Below are 18,958 nucleotides of genomic sequence, written 5' to 3' on the forward strand. Positions count from 1 at the left end.
ATCTTTAAAACAAAGAGTTGTAATATTTTAATATTCTATGTATTTCTCATAAAACATGTTTGTGACATGAAACTATTTGCTCATTTTTTTATTAATTTTAAGAAATTACAGTTTTTGCATCGTGACCCCACTGCTCTACAAGCGGGGTCAAAAATGACCCCAAGCAGTCGCAAACATGTTTTATGAGGAATACCTGGAATATGAATATATGACAACGTTTCATTTTAAAGGTTTTGAAGAAAAACAACCCGCGGGGTCATCTAAGGGTTAAAATGAACAATTTTTTGTGTTGCTAGCAAGCGAGCTACGAATGTTAGCCTAGCGATCTTCTAGCCTGGGATCCCAGCCGGAGACCTCTCCAAGATGGTGGCGCTGGTCGCTTATATCTATGTCTTCTGACTCCTCCCACTGTGCACTTTCTGGTCCTTCACAATAAAGGATCGACGAATAAAGCTCTTATTTATTTTAATGGCGTTTGTTTTCTTCTGTTCACTAAAGATTTACAAGACACGTCAGGCAAAGTTGTTTATACATGACGTCACACATGACGTCGTCTTCGCTGAACATTGAAGGCGTGGCAAGAGAGAGTCACGCCCATCGGACGCTCCAGTCCCCGCCCCGCACTCCTACATAATTTCCGGTTCCGGGTTCTTCTCGCTCAGAGTTTCAAAGATGGCGGCGGCCGAGTCGGAGACGGACCCGTCGTCCTCGATCTGCTCCGAGTTCCTCCACTTCGACGCCAAAGACACCGCGTCGGTAAGCGTCCGCGCGTCCCCGCGGGCCCGCGGGGCGCGTGCGGCTCGCGCTGCGTTCTGCTCGGTGCGCGTGCGTCGCGGCCGCGGTGACGCGCTGTCAAAGCTAATGCTAATGGAGATGTGTCAAACATCTGGATTAAAGCCGCCCAGCTGTGGCTGGAAGCCGGCAGTCCGCTCCGGGCCGCTCCGTGCCCGGCGGCAGGCTCCGAGCCCCGGCGACAGCCGCTCCTCGAGCCGGTGATTAGCGGGCAGATCGGTGACTTACCGGCCAGCTCCGGTGTCCCGGTCGGTCAGAGTCACGTAACGCATCAATAACATGTTATTCTCCTGATCAGGGCGGAATGTTTACATTAATAACGTCCAATCAGCTGTTTACCTCAACATGTCAGTTGTTTACCTCAACATGTCAGTTGTTTACCTCAACATGTCAGTTGTTTACATCATCAACAACATGTCAGCTGTTTACCTCAATAACATGTCAGTTGTTTATATCATCAACAACATGTCAGCTGTTTACCTCAATAACATGTCAGTTGTTTATATCATCAACAACATGTCAGCTGTTTACCTCAATAACATGTCAGCTGTTTATATCATCAACAACATGTCAGCTGTTTACCTCAATAACATCCAATCAGTTGTTTACCTCAACATGTCAGTTGTTTATATAATCAACAACATGTCAGCTGTTTATATCATCAATTACATGTCAGTTGTTTACCTCAACAACATGTCAGCTGTTTACCTCAATAACATCTGTTTTTCTCCTGATCAGGGCGGAATGTTTACATTAATAACTTCCAATCAGCTGTTTACATTAATAACATCCAATCAGCTGTTTACCTCAACATGTCGGTTGTTTACGTGAATAACATGTCAGTTGTTTATATCATCAATAACCTCAGTCAACTGTTTAGCTCAATAACATGTCAGCTGCTTACATGAATTAAATTTCAGTTGTTTACATTAATAACATGTTAGTTGTTTACCTCAATAACATGTCAGCTGTTTACATTAATAACATTTCAGATGTTTACATTAATAACATAGTTGTTGACATGAATAACATGTCAGCTGTTTACATTAATAACATGTTAGTTGTTTGCCTCAATAACATGTCAGCTGTTTACATTAATAACATTTCAGATGTTTACATTAATAACATAGTTGTTGACATCAATAACATGTCAGCTGTTTACATTAATAACATGTTAGTTGTTTGCCTCAATAACATGTCAGCTGTTTACATTAATAACATTTCAGATGTTTACATTAATAACATAGTTGTTGACATCAATAACATGTCAGCTGTTTACATTAATAACATGTTAGTTGTTTGCCTCAATAACATGTCAGCTGTTTACATTAATAACATTTCAGATGTTTACATTAATAACATAGTTGTTGACATCAATAACATGTCAGCTGTTTACATTAATAACATTTCAGATGTTTACATTAATAACATAGTTGTTGACATCAATAACATGTCAGCTGTTTACATTAATAACGTTTCAGCTGTTTACATTAATACAATGTCAGCTGTTTACATTAATAACATTTCAGCTGTTTACATTAATAACATAGTTGTTGACATCAATAACATGTCAGCTGTTTACATTAATGACATGTTAGTTGTTTACCTCAATAACATTTCAACTGTTTACATTAATAACATAGTTGTTTACATCAATAACATGTCAGTTGTTTGCCTCAATAACATGTCAGCGGTTTACATTAATAACATGTCAGTTGTTTGCCTCAATAACATGTCAACTGTTTACATTAATAACATAGTTGTTTACATTAATAACATAGTTGTTTACATCAATAACATGTCAGTTGTTTGCCTCAATAACATGTCAGCTCTTTACATTAATAACATGTCAGTTGTTTGCCTCAATAACATGTCAGCGGTTTGCATTAATAACATGTCAGTTGTTTGCCTCAATAACATGTCAACTGTTTACATTAATAACATAGTTGTTTACATTAATAACATAGTTGTTTACATTAATAACATGTTAGTTGTTTGCCTCAATAACATGTCAGCTGTTTACATTAATAACATAGTTATTGACATCAATAACATGCCAGTTGTTTACCTTAATAACATAGTTGTTTACATCAACAATAACCTCCAATCAGCGTGACTTCAGATGTTCATGACAATAAGTAGGTTAGCTCCCTGTTAGCATGTTAGCTCTGCTGTTGCTGGTTGTTTATTGGTGCTTCAGGCTGAATCAGGTCAAGAAGACTGATCTGATTAAAGGAGGGGAGCTACACACACACACACACACGCACGCACGCACGCACGCACGCACGCACGCACGCACGCACGCACGCACGCACGCACGCACGCACGCACGCACGCACGCACGCACGCACGCACGCACGCACGCACGCACGCACGCACGCACGCACGCACGCACGCACGTAACCTCTGATTCAAGGTCAGTCTGCACCTGTCACTCATAGTATGTTTCTAATTGATGTCCTCCTCTCCTCCTGTCCTCCTCCTCTCCTCCTGTTCTCCTCCTCTCCTCATGTCCTCCTCCTCTCCTCATGTCCTCCTCCTCTCCTCCTCTCCCCTCCTCTCCTCATGTCCTCCTCCTCTCCTCCTGTTCTCCTCCTCTCCTCATGTCCTCCTCCTCTCCTCCTCTCCCCTCCTCTCCTCATGTCCTCCTCCTCTCCTCTCCTCTCCTCCTCTCCTCCTGTCCTCCTCCTCTCCTCATGTCCTCCTCCTCCTCTCATCCCCTGTCCTCCTCTCCTCCTGTCCTCCTCCTCTCCTCATGTCCTCCTCCTCTCCTCATGTCCTCCTCCTCTCATCCTGTCCTCCTCCTCTCCTCATGTCGTCCTCTCCTACTGTCCTCCTCCTCTCCTCCTCCTGTCCTCCTCCTCTCCTCCTGTTCTCCTCTCCTCCTCCTCTCCTCCTCTCGTCCTGTCGTCCTCGTCCTCTCCTCCTCCTCTCCTCCTCAGCGATGGCTGGCGGCGTCCGACCTGCAGCAGGAGGTGTACCGCCACCTGGCCTCCTATGTACCCAGAATCCTCTGCGTGGGGTCGATTGGCGGCGGGAGCAGCAGGGAGGAGCAGAGGGAGGAGCAGAGGGAGGAGCTGGCCTGCCAGCTGCTCCTCCTGGCTCCTCTGGAGTGGCTCCTGCTGGGGGAGGAGCCTGCGGCCGGCCTGGCACTCCTCCAGGAGAACAACCAGCCGTCCCCGCTGTGTGGTCACGTGTTCAAGGTGGGGGAGCCCACCTACTCCTGCAGGTAACTCACTGGTACCCCCGCCGCTCACTTCCTGCCTCCACCACTCACTTCCTGCCCCCACCGCTCACTTCCTGTCCCCATCAGGCTCACTTCCTGCCCCCTCATGCTCACTTCCTGCCACTTCCTGCCCCATCAGGCTCACTTCCTGCCCCCCTCAGGCTCACTTCCTGTCCCCATCAGGCTCACTTCCTGCCCCCTCATGCTCACTTCCTGCCCCTTCCTGCCCCCTCATGCTCACTTCCTGCCACTTCCTGCCCCATCAGGCTCACTTCCTGCCCCCATCAGGCTCACTTCCTGCCCCCATCAGGCTCACTTCCTGTCCCCGTCGCTCACTTCCTGTCCCCATCAGGCTCACTTCCTGCCCCCATCAGGCTCACTTCCTGTCCCCGTCGCTCACTTCCTGTCCCCATCAGGCTCACTTCCTACCCCCACCACTCACTTCCTGCCCCCTCGGGCCCCCTTGAATCACAGCACCCCTGGAGGCCTGGCATATGTACTGCATTGTGTCCGTGACGGTGGACGGATTTTTTAAATTTTGTAAAAAAAAATTGACAATGCTGCATAGAAAAAAGATGGTTGTGGATTGTGTGGGCGGAGCCTTAAACTGTAGTGTGTGTGTGTGTGTGTGTGTGTGTGTGTGTGTGTGTGTGTGTGTGTGTGTGTGTGTGTGTGTGTGTGTTTTCAGGGAGTGTGCAGCCGACCCCACATGTGTTCTGTGTATGCAGTGTTTCCTGGGCAGCGTTCACAAAGAGCATCGTTACAGGGTGAGAGACACACACACACACACACACACACACACACACACACACACACACACACACACACACACGGACCCTTCAACCCCCTGTTGGTTTTGCAGCAAGTCTGCAGGTGACACCAGGGACACTGAGAGGCTGCTGTCAGCTGCAGCTGGTCTCACACACACACACACACACACACACACACACACACACACACACACACACACACACACACACACATAAACACACACACACACACACACACACACACACACACACACACACACACACACAGAGGACATTCCCACAGGATGTTTTTGTCGTGAGCCACTGAAATCCAAACGAGGAGGAAGATTCCTGCGGCCTCTTCTTGACAGAAACAATCACCGACGCAGATCAATAGAACACAGAACCATGTTTCCTCTGGGTCATTACTGCAATGTGTGTGTGTGTGTGTGTGTGTGTGTGTGTGTGTTGCAGATGACCACGTCATTAGGTGGAGGATTCTGTGACTGTGGCGACGCTGAAGCCTGGAAGAAAGGTCCTTACTGCCAGAAACACACTCCTTCAGACAGCAGCAGAGACACTGAGGAGGTGTGTGTGTGTGTGTGTGTGTGTGTGTGTGTGTGTGTGTGTGTGTGTGTGTGTGTGTGTGTGTGTGTGTGTGTGTGTGTGTGTGTGTGTGTGTGTGTGTGTGTGTGTGTGTGTGTGTGTGTGTGTGTGTGTGTGTGTCTCACACTGTCTCTCTCTCTTCAGGACCCTCTAGTTCAGCTCCCCCCTGACCTGGTTGCCCGCGGTTACAGCATCTTCTCCATCATCCTGAGGTACGCTGTGGACATGCTCACCTGGGAGCAGGAGGACCAGCTGCCTGCAGGCCTGGAGCCGCCGTACGTACACACACACACACACTCTCACACACACACACCCTGCATAAACCTGACAGAAGCTGTGTGTGTGTGTGTGTGTGTGTGCAGGGAGCGAGGAGACAGCTACTACTGCATGCTGTTCAACGATGAGGTGCACACCTACGAGCAGGTGATCTACACGCTGCAGAAAGCCGTCAACTGCAGCCAGAAGGAGGCCGTGAGCTTCGCCACCACCGTGGACCGTGACGTCAGTGCTGCACACGCACTGTATACACACCGCACACACACACACACACTGTACACCCACTGTATTGACTGTGTGTGTGTGTGTGTGTGTGTGTTTGCAGGGCAGGAAGTCGGTGCGTTACGGCGACTTTCAGTTCTGTGAACAGGCCAAGTCTGTGATCGTGGTGAGTGTTCCTCAGACACTCCTGATCCATTGATTCAAACTGGGTTCTGACCTGAGTCCCCCCCCCCCTCCCCCCTGCTCTGCCCCCCCCCCCTCCCCCCTCCCCCCCAGAGGAACACCAGCCGCCAGTCCAAGCCCCTCCGGGTGCAGGTGATGCACTCCTCTGTCGTGGCTCATCAGTGTTTTGCCCTGAAGGCTCTCAGCTGGCTGGGGCAGATCCTGCAGTACTCTGGTAGGGCCGGACTACATTACCCACGATCCCTCTGTGCTCACACACCCCTGCTGACTGTGTGTGTGTGTGTGTGTGTGTGTGTGTGTTCCAGATGGTCTCAGGAGGATCTTGTGTCAGGTGGGCCTTCAGAAGCAGTCAGAAGAAGAGAGCTCCTCTCTGGTCGACCGCCTGATGCTCAACGACTCCAAGATGTGGAAAGGTGGAGCTTAATACCTCCTCCTCCTCTTCCTCCTCTTCCTCCTCCTCCTCCTCCTCTTCCTCTTCCTCCTCCTCTGGTTAACATATTTATCTTTGCAGGCGCCAGGAACATTTACCACCAGCTGCTCATGAACAGCCTCCTCATGGACTTCAAGTACAAGAAGGTCTTTGCCATCCAGTTTGCTAAGGTAACACACACACACACACACACACACACACACACACACACACACACACACACACACACACACACACACACACACACACCGACCGTCATGTGTTGAGAAAGTTGTCGTTTATTTTTGATCTCAGTATCAGTTTGCGAGTTTCTTTATAACGTGGTGAGGGTGGGAACAGGAAGTGGTGGTGAGAGGAAACAGGAAGTGATATGAGGAAACAGGAAGTGATATGAGGAAACAGGAAGTGATGAGAGGAAACGGGAAGTGATGAGAGGAAACGGGAAGTGATATGTGGAAACGGGAAGTGATCCGAATTTCTTCCAGGAAGTGGTGGTGAGAGGAAACGGGAAGTGATAAGAGGAAACGGGAAGTGATCCGAAGGTCTTCCAGGAAGTGGTGGTGAGAGGAAACAGGAAGTGGTGGTGAGAGGAAACAGGAAGTGATATGAGGAAACGGGAAGTGATCCGAAGGTCTTCCAGGAAGTGGTGGTGAGAGGAAACAGGAAGTGGTGGTGAGAAGAAACAGGAAGTGATGAGAGGAAACGGGAAGTGATCCGAAGGTCTTCCAGGAAGTGGTGGTGAGAGGAAACAGGAAGTGATGATGACGGGAACCAGGAAGTGAGCTGGGGATCAGCCCATCGGCTCTGCTCTCCTGTTAGCCGTTAGCTTTAGCTGAGTTGAGTCCATCCATCCTGAGTTATTCTCCCGACCGCTAACCGAACCTCCAACGACGCATTCAGCGCAGCACAAAACACAAGGGGGGCGTCTGCAGAACACCTGGGCTGTGATTGGCTCTCTACAGCATCACGTGACCATGAGATCTGTGATTGGTTCACACTGCCTGATGTGTTGTACCGTGGAGTACTTTATATTAGTATTGGAGGATTTTCACTGTCTAATGTACTGTAGAGGCAGCAGGATGCTGAGGCAACGGAGTTTTCCCAGGTTGTCCCAGGTTTTCCCAGGTTGTCTGAGGTATTCCCGGGTTTTCCCGGGTTGTCCCAGGTTTTCCCCAGGTTTTCCCCACGTTTTCCGAGGTTGTCCCCGGTTTTCCCAGGTTGTCCCCGGTTTTCCCAGGTTGTCCGAGGTTTTCCCAGGTTGTCCGAGGTTTTCCCAGGTTGTCTGAGGTTTTCTCAGGTTGTCCGAGGTTTTCCCAGGTTGTCCCAGGTTTTCCCAGGTTTCCCCAGATTGTCCCAGGTTGTCTTAGGTTGTCTCAGGGTTTTCCCAGGTTGTCCCAGGTTTCCCCAGGTTGTCTGAGGTTTTCCCAGATTGTCCCCGGTTGTCCCCGGTTGTCCCAGGTTTTCCCAGGTGGTCCCAGGTGGTCCCAGGTTTTCCCAGGTTGTCCCAGGTTGTCCCCGGTTTCCCCAGGTTGTCCCAGGTTGTCTTAGGTTGTCTCAGGGTTTTCCCAGGTTTCCCCAGGTTGTCTGAGGTTTCCCCAGGTGGTCCCAGGTGGTCCCAGTTTGTCTCAGGTTTCCCCAGGTTGTCCCAGGTTGTCCCAGGTTTTCCCAGGTTGTCCGAGGTTTCCCCAGGTTGCCCCAGGTTGCCCCAGGTTGTCCCAGGTTGTCCCAGGTTGTCCCAGGTGGTCCCAGGTTTTCCCAGGTTGTCTTAGGTTGTCTCAGGGTTTTCCCAGGTTGTCTTAGGTTGTCTCAGGGTTTTCCCAGGTTTCCCCAGGTTGTCTGAGGTTTCCCCAGGTGGTCCCAGGTTGTCCCAGTTTGTCTCAGGTTGTCTCAGGTTTCCCCAGGTTTCCCCAGGTTGTCCCAGGTTGTCTGAGGTTTTCCCAGGTTTTCCCAGGTTGTCCCAGGTTTCCCCAGGTTGTCCCAGGTTTCCCCAGGTTGTCCCAGGTTTCCCCAGGTGGTCCCAGGTTTCCCCAGGTTGTCCCAGGTTGTCCCAGGTCCCCCCAGTCCGCGGCGGGGGAGGGGCTGTGGGGTCGGGGGTCTCGAGTTCTGACTCGGAGGTGAAATGTCGTCCCTCCTCAGAACTACAGACGCCTGCAGACAGATTTTATGGAGGACGACCACGAGCGCATGGTGTCAGTGACGTCACTGTCAGTGCAGCTGTTCACCGTCCCCACCATGGTGAGTACGGCTCCTCCTCCTCCCCCTCCTCACCTGCACACGCCTCTCTCTGTCTCCCCCTGGTGGTGCTGCTGCCAGACGTACCAGCGCTTGCAGAGCGACTACGTGAAAGACGACCACGACCGTGAGTTCTCCATCACCGACCTGTCGGTGCAAATGTTCACCGTCCCGTCTCTGGTGAGTCCTGCGGGGGGGGACGTCCCGGCTCGTCTCTCCGGGCGCCGTCCCGCTCCCGACGGCGGCGCCGCGTTGCACGCACACCACCGCCTCACAGGGAGCGAGAGCCAGGAGACAAATTACCTCCTCTGGTCACCGGGCGGAGGCTCAGACGTGTCGCTGCCATGTTACTCACCCAGTAACATGTGACTCATTGACATCTCTTCACTGTTATTAACGAGTGGTCACGTTATTAACATGGTATAAACATGTTGTTCATGATAAACAATTCCTGTTATTAACATGATATAAACATGTTAATGATAAACAATTCCTGTTATTAACATGATATAAACATGTTAATGATAAACAATTCCTGTTATTAACATGATATAAACATGTTGTTAATGATAAACAATTCCTGTTAACATAATATAAACATGTTAATGATAAACAATTCCTGTTATTAACATGATTTAAACATGTTGTTAATGATAAACAATTCCTGTTAACATAATATAAACATGTTATTGATAAACAAGTTCCTGTTATTAACATGATATAAACATGTTGTTAATGATAAACAATTCCTGTTAACATGATATAAACATGTTGTTAATGATAAACAATTCCTGTTATTAACATGATATAAACATGTTGTGAATGATAAATATGTTCATGATATAAACATGATATAAACATGTTATTAATGATAAACAATTCCTGTTATTAACATGATTTAAACATGTTATTAATGATAAACAGGTTCCTGTGAACATGATATAAACATGTTATTAATGATAAATGCGTTCATGATATAAACATGTTATTGATAAACAAGTTCATGTTAACATGCTATAAACATGTCATTAATGATTCATGTGTTCACGTTAGTAACATGATATAAACATGTTATTAACGATCAATGCATTCATGATATAAACATTTTATTAATGATAAATGCGTTCATGATATAAACATGTTATTGATAAACGAGTTCATGTTATTAACATGATATAAACATGTCATGAATGATTCACGTGTTCACGTTAGTAACATGATATAACATGTTATTGCTGATAAACATGTCCACATGTTGATAACGTCCTTATAACATGTTGGGTTTATAACATGTTATAAACATATAAACATCTTAATAGCACTTTAATAACTATAAGCATGTTCAAATGTTAATAACTTGACATGTAACATGTTGATGTGTTGAAATGATCCTCTGAGGGTATGAATGTTTATAACATGTTTATTACACGTTAGAACCATCAGTGTGTGTGTGTGTGTGTGTGTGTGTGTTCAGGCTCGGATGCTGATGGTGGAGGAGAACCTGATGACCACCATCATCAGGACCTTCGTGGACCACCTCCGTCACAGAGACCTCCAGGGCCGGTTCCAGTTCGACCGCTACACGGCTCAGCAGGCCTTCAAGTTCGGACGAGTCCAGAGTCTCATCGGGGACCTCAAGTGAGCTCCAGGACCCCTGTAGACCCGAGTCCTACCCCCAGCCCCCCCCCCTGCTCTAATGTGCGTGTGTGTGTGTGCAGGTACATCCTGATCAGTCCTCCGTCAGAGTGGAGCGATCAGCTCAGACTCAAGTTCCTCGAAGGCCTGGAGGCTTTTCTCAAGTTGCTCAAGTGTATGCAGGTAAACTGGAGGCACCGGTCCTGGTCCTGGTCCTGGTCCCGGGGCAGGTGTGTCCTGGTCCTGGGCTCATAGAAGGTGTGTGTCTCAGGGTATGGACCCGGTGGTGCGGCAGGTGGGGCAGCACATTGAGATGGAGCCTGAGTGGGAGGCGGCCTTCACCCTGCAGATGAAACTCACTCACATCATCTCCATGATCCAGGAGTGGTGCTCCACCGACGTAAGCACACATGCTACATGCTATAGGGTACACGCTACGGGGTACATGTAAGGGCTACAGGGTACACGCTACGGGGTACATGTAAGGGGTACAGGGTACACGCTACGGGGTACATGTCAGGGCTACAGGGTACAGGGTACATGCTACGGAGTACATGTAAGGGCTACAGGGTACAGGGTACAAGCTATGGGGTACAGGCTACAAGGTATGGGATATAGGCTACAAGGTATGGGATACAGGCTACAAGGTATGGGGTACAGGCTACAAGGTATGGGGTACAGGCAACAAGGTATGGGGTACAGGCAACAAGGTATGGGGTACAGGCTACAAGGTATGGGGTACAGGCAACAAGGTATGGGGTACAGGCTACAAGGTATGGGATATAGGCTACAAGGTATGGGATACAGGCTACAAGGTATGGGGTACAGGCTACAAGGTATGGGGTACAGGCAACAAGGTATGGGGTACAGGCAACAAGGTATGGGGTACAGGCTACAAGGTATGGGGTACAGGCTACAAGGTATGGGGTACAGGCAACAAGGTATGGGGTACAGGCTACAAGGTATGGGGTACAGGCTACAAGGTATGGGGTACAGGCTATGGGGTATGGGGTACAGGCTACAAGGTATGGGGTACAGGCTACAAGGTATGAGATACAGGCAATAAGGTATGGGGTGCAGGCTACAAGGTATGGGGTACAGGCTACAAGGTATGGGGTGCAGGCTACAAGGTATGGGGTACAGGCAACAAGGTATGGGGTACAGGCTACAAGGTATGGGGTACAGGCTATGGGGTATGGGGTACAGGCGACAGGCTACACGCAACGTACAAACTACATGCTAAATTCCATGCCATTGATCCAACACAACACTCAGGTGAGCGTGCGCCATACTTGGTAGTGTCTCTGTGTCTCAGGAAGGCGTTCTGATCGAGGCCTATAAGAAGTGTCTGAGCGCGCTCACTGAGTGTCAGGGCGGCCTGGCCGACGGCGAGCAGCCAATCAGCTTGAGTCTGGCCGGTCACTGCGTGGAGACGTTCAGGTGTCAAGTGTCTCAGGACAAAGTGTCCATCCACCTGCCCGTGTGCAGACTGCTGGCAGGTACGCACACACACACACACACACACACACACACACACACACACACACACACACACACACACACACACACACTCATTGCCCTTCTCCCCCCACCAGGGCTGCATGTCCTCCTCAGCAGGACGGAGGTGGCGTCTCGTTACCCTGAACAGCTTCCTCTGGTCAGTAACTGTCCTCACAGCACAGGACTACAGACTGACCGTCTGTAGACCGACTGTAGACCGACTGTCGCTCACCAACTGCCCCCCGTCTGTCCTCAGGGTGAACTCAGCCCCCCCCTGCTCATCGAACTGCCCCTGCGCTGCCTGGTGCTCTGTGCCCAGGTGCATGCTGGGATGTGGAGGAGGAACGGCTTCTCCCTCATCAACCAGGTGGGTCGGCTGCCGGAAGCCCATTGGTCGGCTGCCGGAAGCCCATTGGTCGGCTGCCGGAAGCCCATTGGTCGGCTGCCGGAAGCCCATTGGTCGGCTGCCGGAAGCCCATTGGTCGGCTGCCGGAAGCTGATTGGTGGATGAAGTTTCAGTCTTGTTTGTTTGTTGTTCATTTCCAGATCTATTATTATCACAACGTCAAGTGCAGAGTGGAGATGTTCGATAAAGACGTCACCATGCTGCAGGTAGGACATGACTCTCCTGTCTCTACTGTCTCTACTGTCTCTTCACTGACCGTCTCGTTGTGGACCAGGCCGGGGCGTCCATGATGGACCCAAACCACTTCCTGATGATCGTCCTGAGCCGCTTTGAGCTCTTCTACATCTTCAGCTCTGCAGACATCAGGAAGAGATACAGAGAGGCCAACAAGGTGGGGTTCTACTGTCTCTACTGTCTATATTCTACTGTCTCTACTGTCTATATTCTACTGTCTCTACTGTCTACATTCTACTGACGCTACTGTCTATATTCTACTGTCTCTACTGTCTATATTCTACTGACTCTACTGTCTATATTCTACTGTCTCTACTGTCTATATTCTACTGACTCTACTGTCTATATTCTACTGTCTCTACTGTCTATATTCTACTGACTCTACTGTCTATATTCTACTGTCTCTACTGTCTATATTCTACTGACTCTACTGTCTACATTCTACTGACTCTACTGTCTCTGTTCTACTGTCTCTACTGTCTATGTTCTACTGACTCTACTGTCTACATTCTACTGACTACTGTCTGCATTCTACTGTCTACATTCTATGGTCTACATTCTACTGACTCTACGGTCTACATTCTACTGTCCACATTCTACTGACTCTACTGTCCACATTCTACTGACGCTCTACTTCAGTTCAGTGTGTGATGTGTCCACAGGACCTGGTCCAGCAGAACACTCTGATCGAGGAGATGCTTCATCTCATCATTATGGTCATTGGTGAGTCCATCAGAGGTTGACCAGCAGGGTGGGGGGGTGGGGTTGGGGTCAGACGTTCCAGGGCCTGTCATGTGACTCTGGACTGACGGACGGAGGTGTGTGTTCCAGGTGAGCGATACGTGTCCGGTGTGGGACAGGTAGAGTCTTCAGAGGACGTCCGGAGGGAGATCATCCACCAGCTGTCCATCAGACCCATGTCCCACAGTGAGCTGGTGAAGGCCCTGCCTGAGAACGTGAGTCTGTCTGTCTGTCTGTCTGTCTGTCTGTCTGTCTGTCTGTCTGTCTGTCTGTCTGTCTGTCTGTCTGTCTGTCTGTCTGTGTCTGAACTCTCACTGTGTTTCAGGGCAACAAAGAGACGGGAGTGGAGAGGGTCATCGACAGTGTGGCTTCATTCAAGTCAGTGTTTCTCCTCGTACCTTAAAGCCCCGCCCACCTGCAGGTGTCGGGTGTAGCTGTCGGGTGTGGTTCTGACGGGTGTGGTTGTACTGTCCTCTCAGGAAACCTGGTGTGACGGGCCGGGGTCTGTATGAACTCCGTCCTGAGTGGAACAAACACTTCAACCTGTACTTCCATCACTACAGCAGAGCCGACCAGTCCAAGGTACCCCTACCCTGTTGGTCAGGGTCTGGAGGGGTACTGATCGGGGTCTGGAGGGGTACTGATCGGGGTCTGGTGGGGGTATTGATCAGGGTCTGGGGGGGTATTGATCAGGGTCTGGAGGGGTATTGATCAGGGTCTGTTGGGGTATTGATCAGGGTCTGGTGGGGTATTGATCAGGGTCTGTTGGGGTATTGATCGGGGTCTGGGGGGGTATTGATCGGGGTCTGGGGGGGTACTGATCGGGGTCTTGGGGGGTATTTATCGGGGTCTGGAGGGGTACTGATAAGGGTCTGTTGGGGTATTGATCAAGGTCTGTTGGGGTATTGATGGGGGTCTGGGGGGGTATTGATGGGGGTCGGGGGGGTATTGATCAGGGTCTGGAGGGGTATTCATCAGGGTCTGGTGGGGTATTGATCAGGGTCTGTTGGGGTATTGATCGGGGTCTGGAGGGGTACTGATCAGGGTCTGGTGGGGGGGGTACTGATCGGGGTCTGGGGGGGTATTGATCGGGGTCTGGGGGGGTATTGATCGGGGTCTGGGGGGGTATTGATCAGGGTCTGGAGGGGTATTTATCGAGGTCTGGAGGGGTACTGATCGGGGTCTGGGGGGGGTACTGATCAGGGTCTGGAGGGGTACTGATCGGGGTCTGGGGGGGGTACTGATCAGGGTCTGGAGGGGTATTTATCGGGGTCTGGAGGGGTACTGATCGGGGTCTGGTGGGGTATTGATCAGGGTCTGTTGGGGTATTGATCAAGGTCTGTTGGGGTATTGATGGGGGTCTGGGGGGGTATTGATCAGGGTCTGGTGGGGTATTGATCAGGGTCTGTTGGGGTATTGATCAGGGTCTGGAGGGGTACTGATCGGGGTCTGGAGGGGTACTGATCGGGGTCTGGGGGGGTATTGATCAGGGTCTGGTGGGGGGGGTACTGATCGGGGTCTGGGGGGGTATTGATCGGGGTCTGGGGGGGTATTGGTCAGGGTCTGGGGGGTATTGATCAGGGTCTGGGGGGGTATTGATCAGGGTATTGATGGTGTGTGTGTGTTGTTTCAGGCTGAGGAGGCTCAGAGGAAGCTGAGGAGACAGAAGGGAGAAGACACAGGTAGACCGCCTGTAACTTCCACATCACCATCAGCTGGTTGCCATCGTAACACATGTTTGTGTGTGTGTGTGTGTGTGTATTGTGTTTTTTCTTTTTCAGCCCTGCCCCCCCCTCTCCCGCCCCCCCTCTGCCCTCTGTTCGGCAGCCTGGTGAACCTGCTGCAGTGTGACGTCCTGCTGGCCATAGAGGGCGCTGTGCTCCAGTGGGCCGTGGAGCCCAGCGGGGAGGGTGGACCGAGTCCATGCTGCAGAGGGTGAGGGGGGGGTCCGTTCTGCGGGGGGGGGGGGGGGGGGGGGGGGGGGGGGGGGATGTATTGTGGTTAATTCATGGTGTCTGTCTCGCCTGCAGGTGCTCCACCTGGTGGGTCTGGCGCTCCTGAGGAGCAGCAGCAGCTGGAAAACTGCAGTGGAGACGAAGACGTCACCTTCAAGTACACCTGCAAGATCACACGTCAGTACTGTGTGTGTGTGTGTGTGTGTGTGTGTGTGTGTGTGTGTGTGTGTGTGTGTGTGTGTGTGTGTGTGTGTGTGTGTGTGTGTGTGTGTGTGTGTGTGTGTGTGTGTGTGTGTGTGTGTGTGTGTGTGTGTGTGTGTGTGTGTGTGTGAGTGCAGTTGTCATGCTGGGCCACTAGTGGGTGCTGCTGTTGTTCCTGAAGCTGTGAGTGTGTGAGTGACGCTGCAGGGTTGCTGGTTCCAGGTCCTGGAGAAGCTCCCAGTACCTCAGGAAGTGTCCTGGCTCTGCTGGAGAGTCTGCAGAACGCCCCCTCACCTGGAGGTCCACAAGGACATGATCACCTGGATCCTCAAGGTGAGGTCACCGTGAGGTCACCGTGAGGTCACCGCCATCATGAAGAGTCCTCATGTTTGTTTGTTTGTGTTTACAGATGGTGTCCAGCATCAAAACGATGAGAGAACGAACGTCGTCATCCTCCTCCGTCACCATCAGCCAGGGCGGAGGTCTGGAGGAGGTGAGGCAGCGCCGAGGAAGCAGAGTGGTGTCTGTGGTTCTGACGGTCTGACTGTCTGTGGCTCTGACGGTCTGTGGTTCTGACTGTCTGTGGTTCTGATGGTCTGTGGTTCTGATGGTCTGTGGCTCTGATGGTCTGTGGCTCTGACGGTCTGTGGTTGTGTGGCTCTGACGCTCTGACTGTCTGTGGCTCTGACTGTCTGTGGCTCTGACTGTCTGTGGTTGTGACGCTCTGACTGTCTGTGGCTCTGACTGTCTGTGGCTCTGACGGTCTGTGGTTCTGACGCTCTGACTGTCTGTGGCTCTGACTGTCTGTGGTTCTGACTGTCTGTGGTTGTGACGGTCTGTGGTTGTGACGGTCTGTGGTTCTGACTGTCTGTGGTTGTGACGGTCTGTGGTTCTGACGCTCTGACTGTCTGTGGCTCTGACTGTCTGTGGCTCTGACTGTCTGTGGCTCTGACGCTCTGACTGTCTGTGGCTCTGACTGTCTGTGGCTCTGACTGTCTGTGGTTTCTGACGGTCTGTGGCTCTGACGGTCTGTGGCTCTGACGGTCTGTGGCTCTGACTGTCTGTGGTTCTGACTGTCTGTGGTTCTGACGGTCTGTGGCTCTGACGGTCTGTGGCTCTGACGGTCTGTGGTTCAGACGCTGCGGGACAAGGACAAGGCGGAGAGGAAGAGGAAGGCAACTGCGCAGAGAGAAGATTCTGGCTCAGATGTCTGAGATGCAGAAACATTTCATCAACGAGAACAAAGAACTGTTCCAACAGAGTCTGGAGGAGCTGGAGGCCTCTACCTCTGCTGAGCTCAGGTACACCTGGAACACCTGGAACACACCTGGAGTACACCTAGAACACACCTGGAACACACCTAGAGTACACCTAGAACATACCTGGAACACACCGAGAGTACACCTGCACATACCTAGAACACACCTGGAGTACACCTGCACACACCTGGAACACACCGAGAGTACACCTAGAACACACCTAGAGTACAGCTGGAACACACCTAGAGTACAGCTGGAACACACCTAGAGTACAGCTGGAACACAGCTGGAGTACACCTGGAACACACCTGGAGCACACCTGGAGTACACCTGCACATACCTAGAACACACCTGCACATACCTAGAACAAACCTGGAACACACCTGGAGTACACGTAGAACACACCTGGAGTACACCTGCACACACCTAGAACACACCTGCACACACCTGGAACACACCTGGAACAGCTGTGCAGCAGGCGTTCCAGCTGTGCAGTGTGCTGCTCCGCCCCCTGCATGACACTAAGGTGTCCCTCCTCTCTGTAGTCCTCCCAGCTCTGCACTCACCTGTGCATCTCAGGTGTGTGTTGGACCGAGAAGAGTGGGCGGGGCCGAGCGCCGCCAGCTGGTCACCTGCATCCTGTGCCAGGAGGAGCAGGAGGTCAGAGGTCACGGCAGAGCCATGGTGCTGGCCGCCTTCGTCCAGCGCTCCACCGTCCTGTCCAAGAACCGCCAGCGCGGCCTGCCCAGCTCAGGTGGGCGGAGTCACACTCTGACATCATCAACGACGGCCAATCGGTGTTCATGGGTGACGGACAGGTTGTCTTGTTGTGTTGACAGAACATCTGGACCCCGTCTTCATGTCCCCCGACCTGTGTCTGGGGACGCACACCGCCAGCTGTGGACACATCATGCACGCCACCTGCTGGCAGAGGTGAGCAGCTGCCGCTACACTCTGAGTGCACAGTGGGGGGGTGTACACTCTCCTGATGGGTGTGTGTGTGTAGGTACTTCGAGGCGGTGCAGCTGAAGGAGCAGCGCCGTCAGCAGAGACTGCGAGGACACACCAGCTACGACGTGGAGAACGGAGAGTTCCTGTGTCCTCTGTGTGAATGTCTGAGCAACACCGTCATCCCCCTGCTGCCACACACACACACACCTGACCACAGGTACACACACACACACACACACCTGACCACAGGTACACACACACACACCTGACCACAGGTACACACACACACACACACACACACACCTGACCACAGGTACACACACACACACACACACACACACCTGACCACAGGTACACACACACACACACACACACACACCTGACCACAGGTACACACACACACACACACCTGACCACAGGTACACACACACACACACACACACCTGACCACAGGTACACACACACACCTGACCACAGGTACACACACACACACACACACACACCTGGCCACTGGTACACACACACACACCTGACCACAGGTACACACACACACACACCTGACCACAGGTACACACACACACACACCTGACCACAGGTACACACACCTGACCACAGGTATATACACACACACATACACGCCAGACCACAGGTATACACACACACACACACACACACACACACCTGTGTTGACCACTTCTTTCTGTTTCAGTGTGGACCATCCCAGTCTGGAGGCGTGGCTTATAACAACCAATCAGCAGATAGCAGCCCTCAACGCGGCCCACCGGAGGCAGTCTGAGGGTCAGCGACCTGTCAATCATTTCAGAGGGCGGAGCCTCAGGCATGAGGCTTGTACTGACGTGTGTGTGTGTGTGTTTGTTTGTTCCAGGTGTCTCAGAGGGGGCGGAGCCTGCCGTTCCCAAAGGCTTCCGAGTTGATTTCACCCCACAGTGAGTCTCGTCGTCGCTACGGCGTCACTGTGGTGTGGCCGTGATGTCACCGTGATGTCACTGTGATGTCGCCTGTCCCCCCAGGAACCCGTTCTCCAGCAGCGTCAGCGAGATGATCACCACCTTCAGCTTGTCCACGTACAAGGTCGGCCTGAAGGTCAACCCCAACGAGCAGGACGCCAGAGTCCCCGTCCTGAGCTGGGCCACCTGCGCCTACACCATCCAGAGCATAGGTACACACACTCTCACACACACACACACACACACACACACACTCAGTGAGAGGTCAAAGGTCATGCTGAGCTGCTGTGTGTTGCAGAGCGCCTCCTGATGGACGAGGAGAAGCCGTTGTTTGGAAGTTTACCTTGTCGACAGGTAATGAGGAGAAGAGTGTGTGTGTGTGTGTGTGTGTG

At 51.4% G+C, this 18,958-nt stretch overlaps 1 protein-coding gene across 1 annotated transcript in view; it reads left to right on the top strand.

Moving 5' to 3' along the window:
* The first annotated feature begins 651 nt into the window (after positions 1-651).
* Positions 652-18,958, top strand: part of ubr2 (ubiquitin protein ligase E3 component n-recognin 2) — a 23,974-nt gene continuing 5,667 nt past the window's right edge. The window contains 40 exon segments of the mRNA XM_080507545.1: positions 652-756; positions 3,735-4,021; positions 4,707-4,785; positions 5,242-5,355; positions 5,518-5,648; positions 5,736-5,874; positions 5,975-6,037; positions 6,148-6,268; positions 6,360-6,467; positions 6,566-6,654; positions 8,798-8,896; positions 10,191-10,354; positions 10,435-10,534; positions 10,623-10,751; positions 11,667-11,850; positions 11,947-12,008; positions 12,108-12,218; positions 12,398-12,463; positions 12,532-12,648; positions 13,154-13,214; positions 13,323-13,447; positions 13,558-13,610; positions 13,712-13,814; positions 14,866-14,914; positions 15,014-15,130; positions 15,133-15,167; positions 15,263-15,287; positions 15,290-15,364; positions 15,611-15,675; positions 15,677-15,721; positions 15,798-15,881; positions 16,525-16,565; positions 16,567-16,689; positions 17,193-17,401; positions 17,487-17,580; positions 17,654-17,815; positions 18,308-18,396; positions 18,485-18,545; positions 18,630-18,778; positions 18,865-18,920. Coding sequence (XP_080363671.1) covers positions 673-756; positions 3,735-4,021; positions 4,707-4,785; positions 5,242-5,355; positions 5,518-5,648; positions 5,736-5,874; positions 5,975-6,037; positions 6,148-6,268; positions 6,360-6,467; positions 6,566-6,654; positions 8,798-8,896; positions 10,191-10,354; positions 10,435-10,534; positions 10,623-10,751; positions 11,667-11,850; positions 11,947-12,008; positions 12,108-12,218; positions 12,398-12,463; positions 12,532-12,648; positions 13,154-13,214; positions 13,323-13,447; positions 13,558-13,610; positions 13,712-13,814; positions 14,866-14,914; positions 15,014-15,130; positions 15,133-15,167; positions 15,263-15,287; positions 15,290-15,364; positions 15,611-15,675; positions 15,677-15,721; positions 15,798-15,881; positions 16,525-16,565; positions 16,567-16,689; positions 17,193-17,401; positions 17,487-17,580; positions 17,654-17,815; positions 18,308-18,396; positions 18,485-18,545; positions 18,630-18,778; positions 18,865-18,920 — 4,068 coding nt within the window. The 5' untranslated portion in view covers positions 652-672.

The sequence above is a fragment of the Blennius ocellaris genome, assembly GCF_963422515.1.
Source record: "Blennius ocellaris genome assembly, chromosome: 13".
In the NCBI taxonomy this organism is placed as follows: domain Eukaryota; kingdom Metazoa; phylum Chordata; class Actinopteri; order Blenniiformes; family Blenniidae; genus Blennius; species Blennius ocellaris.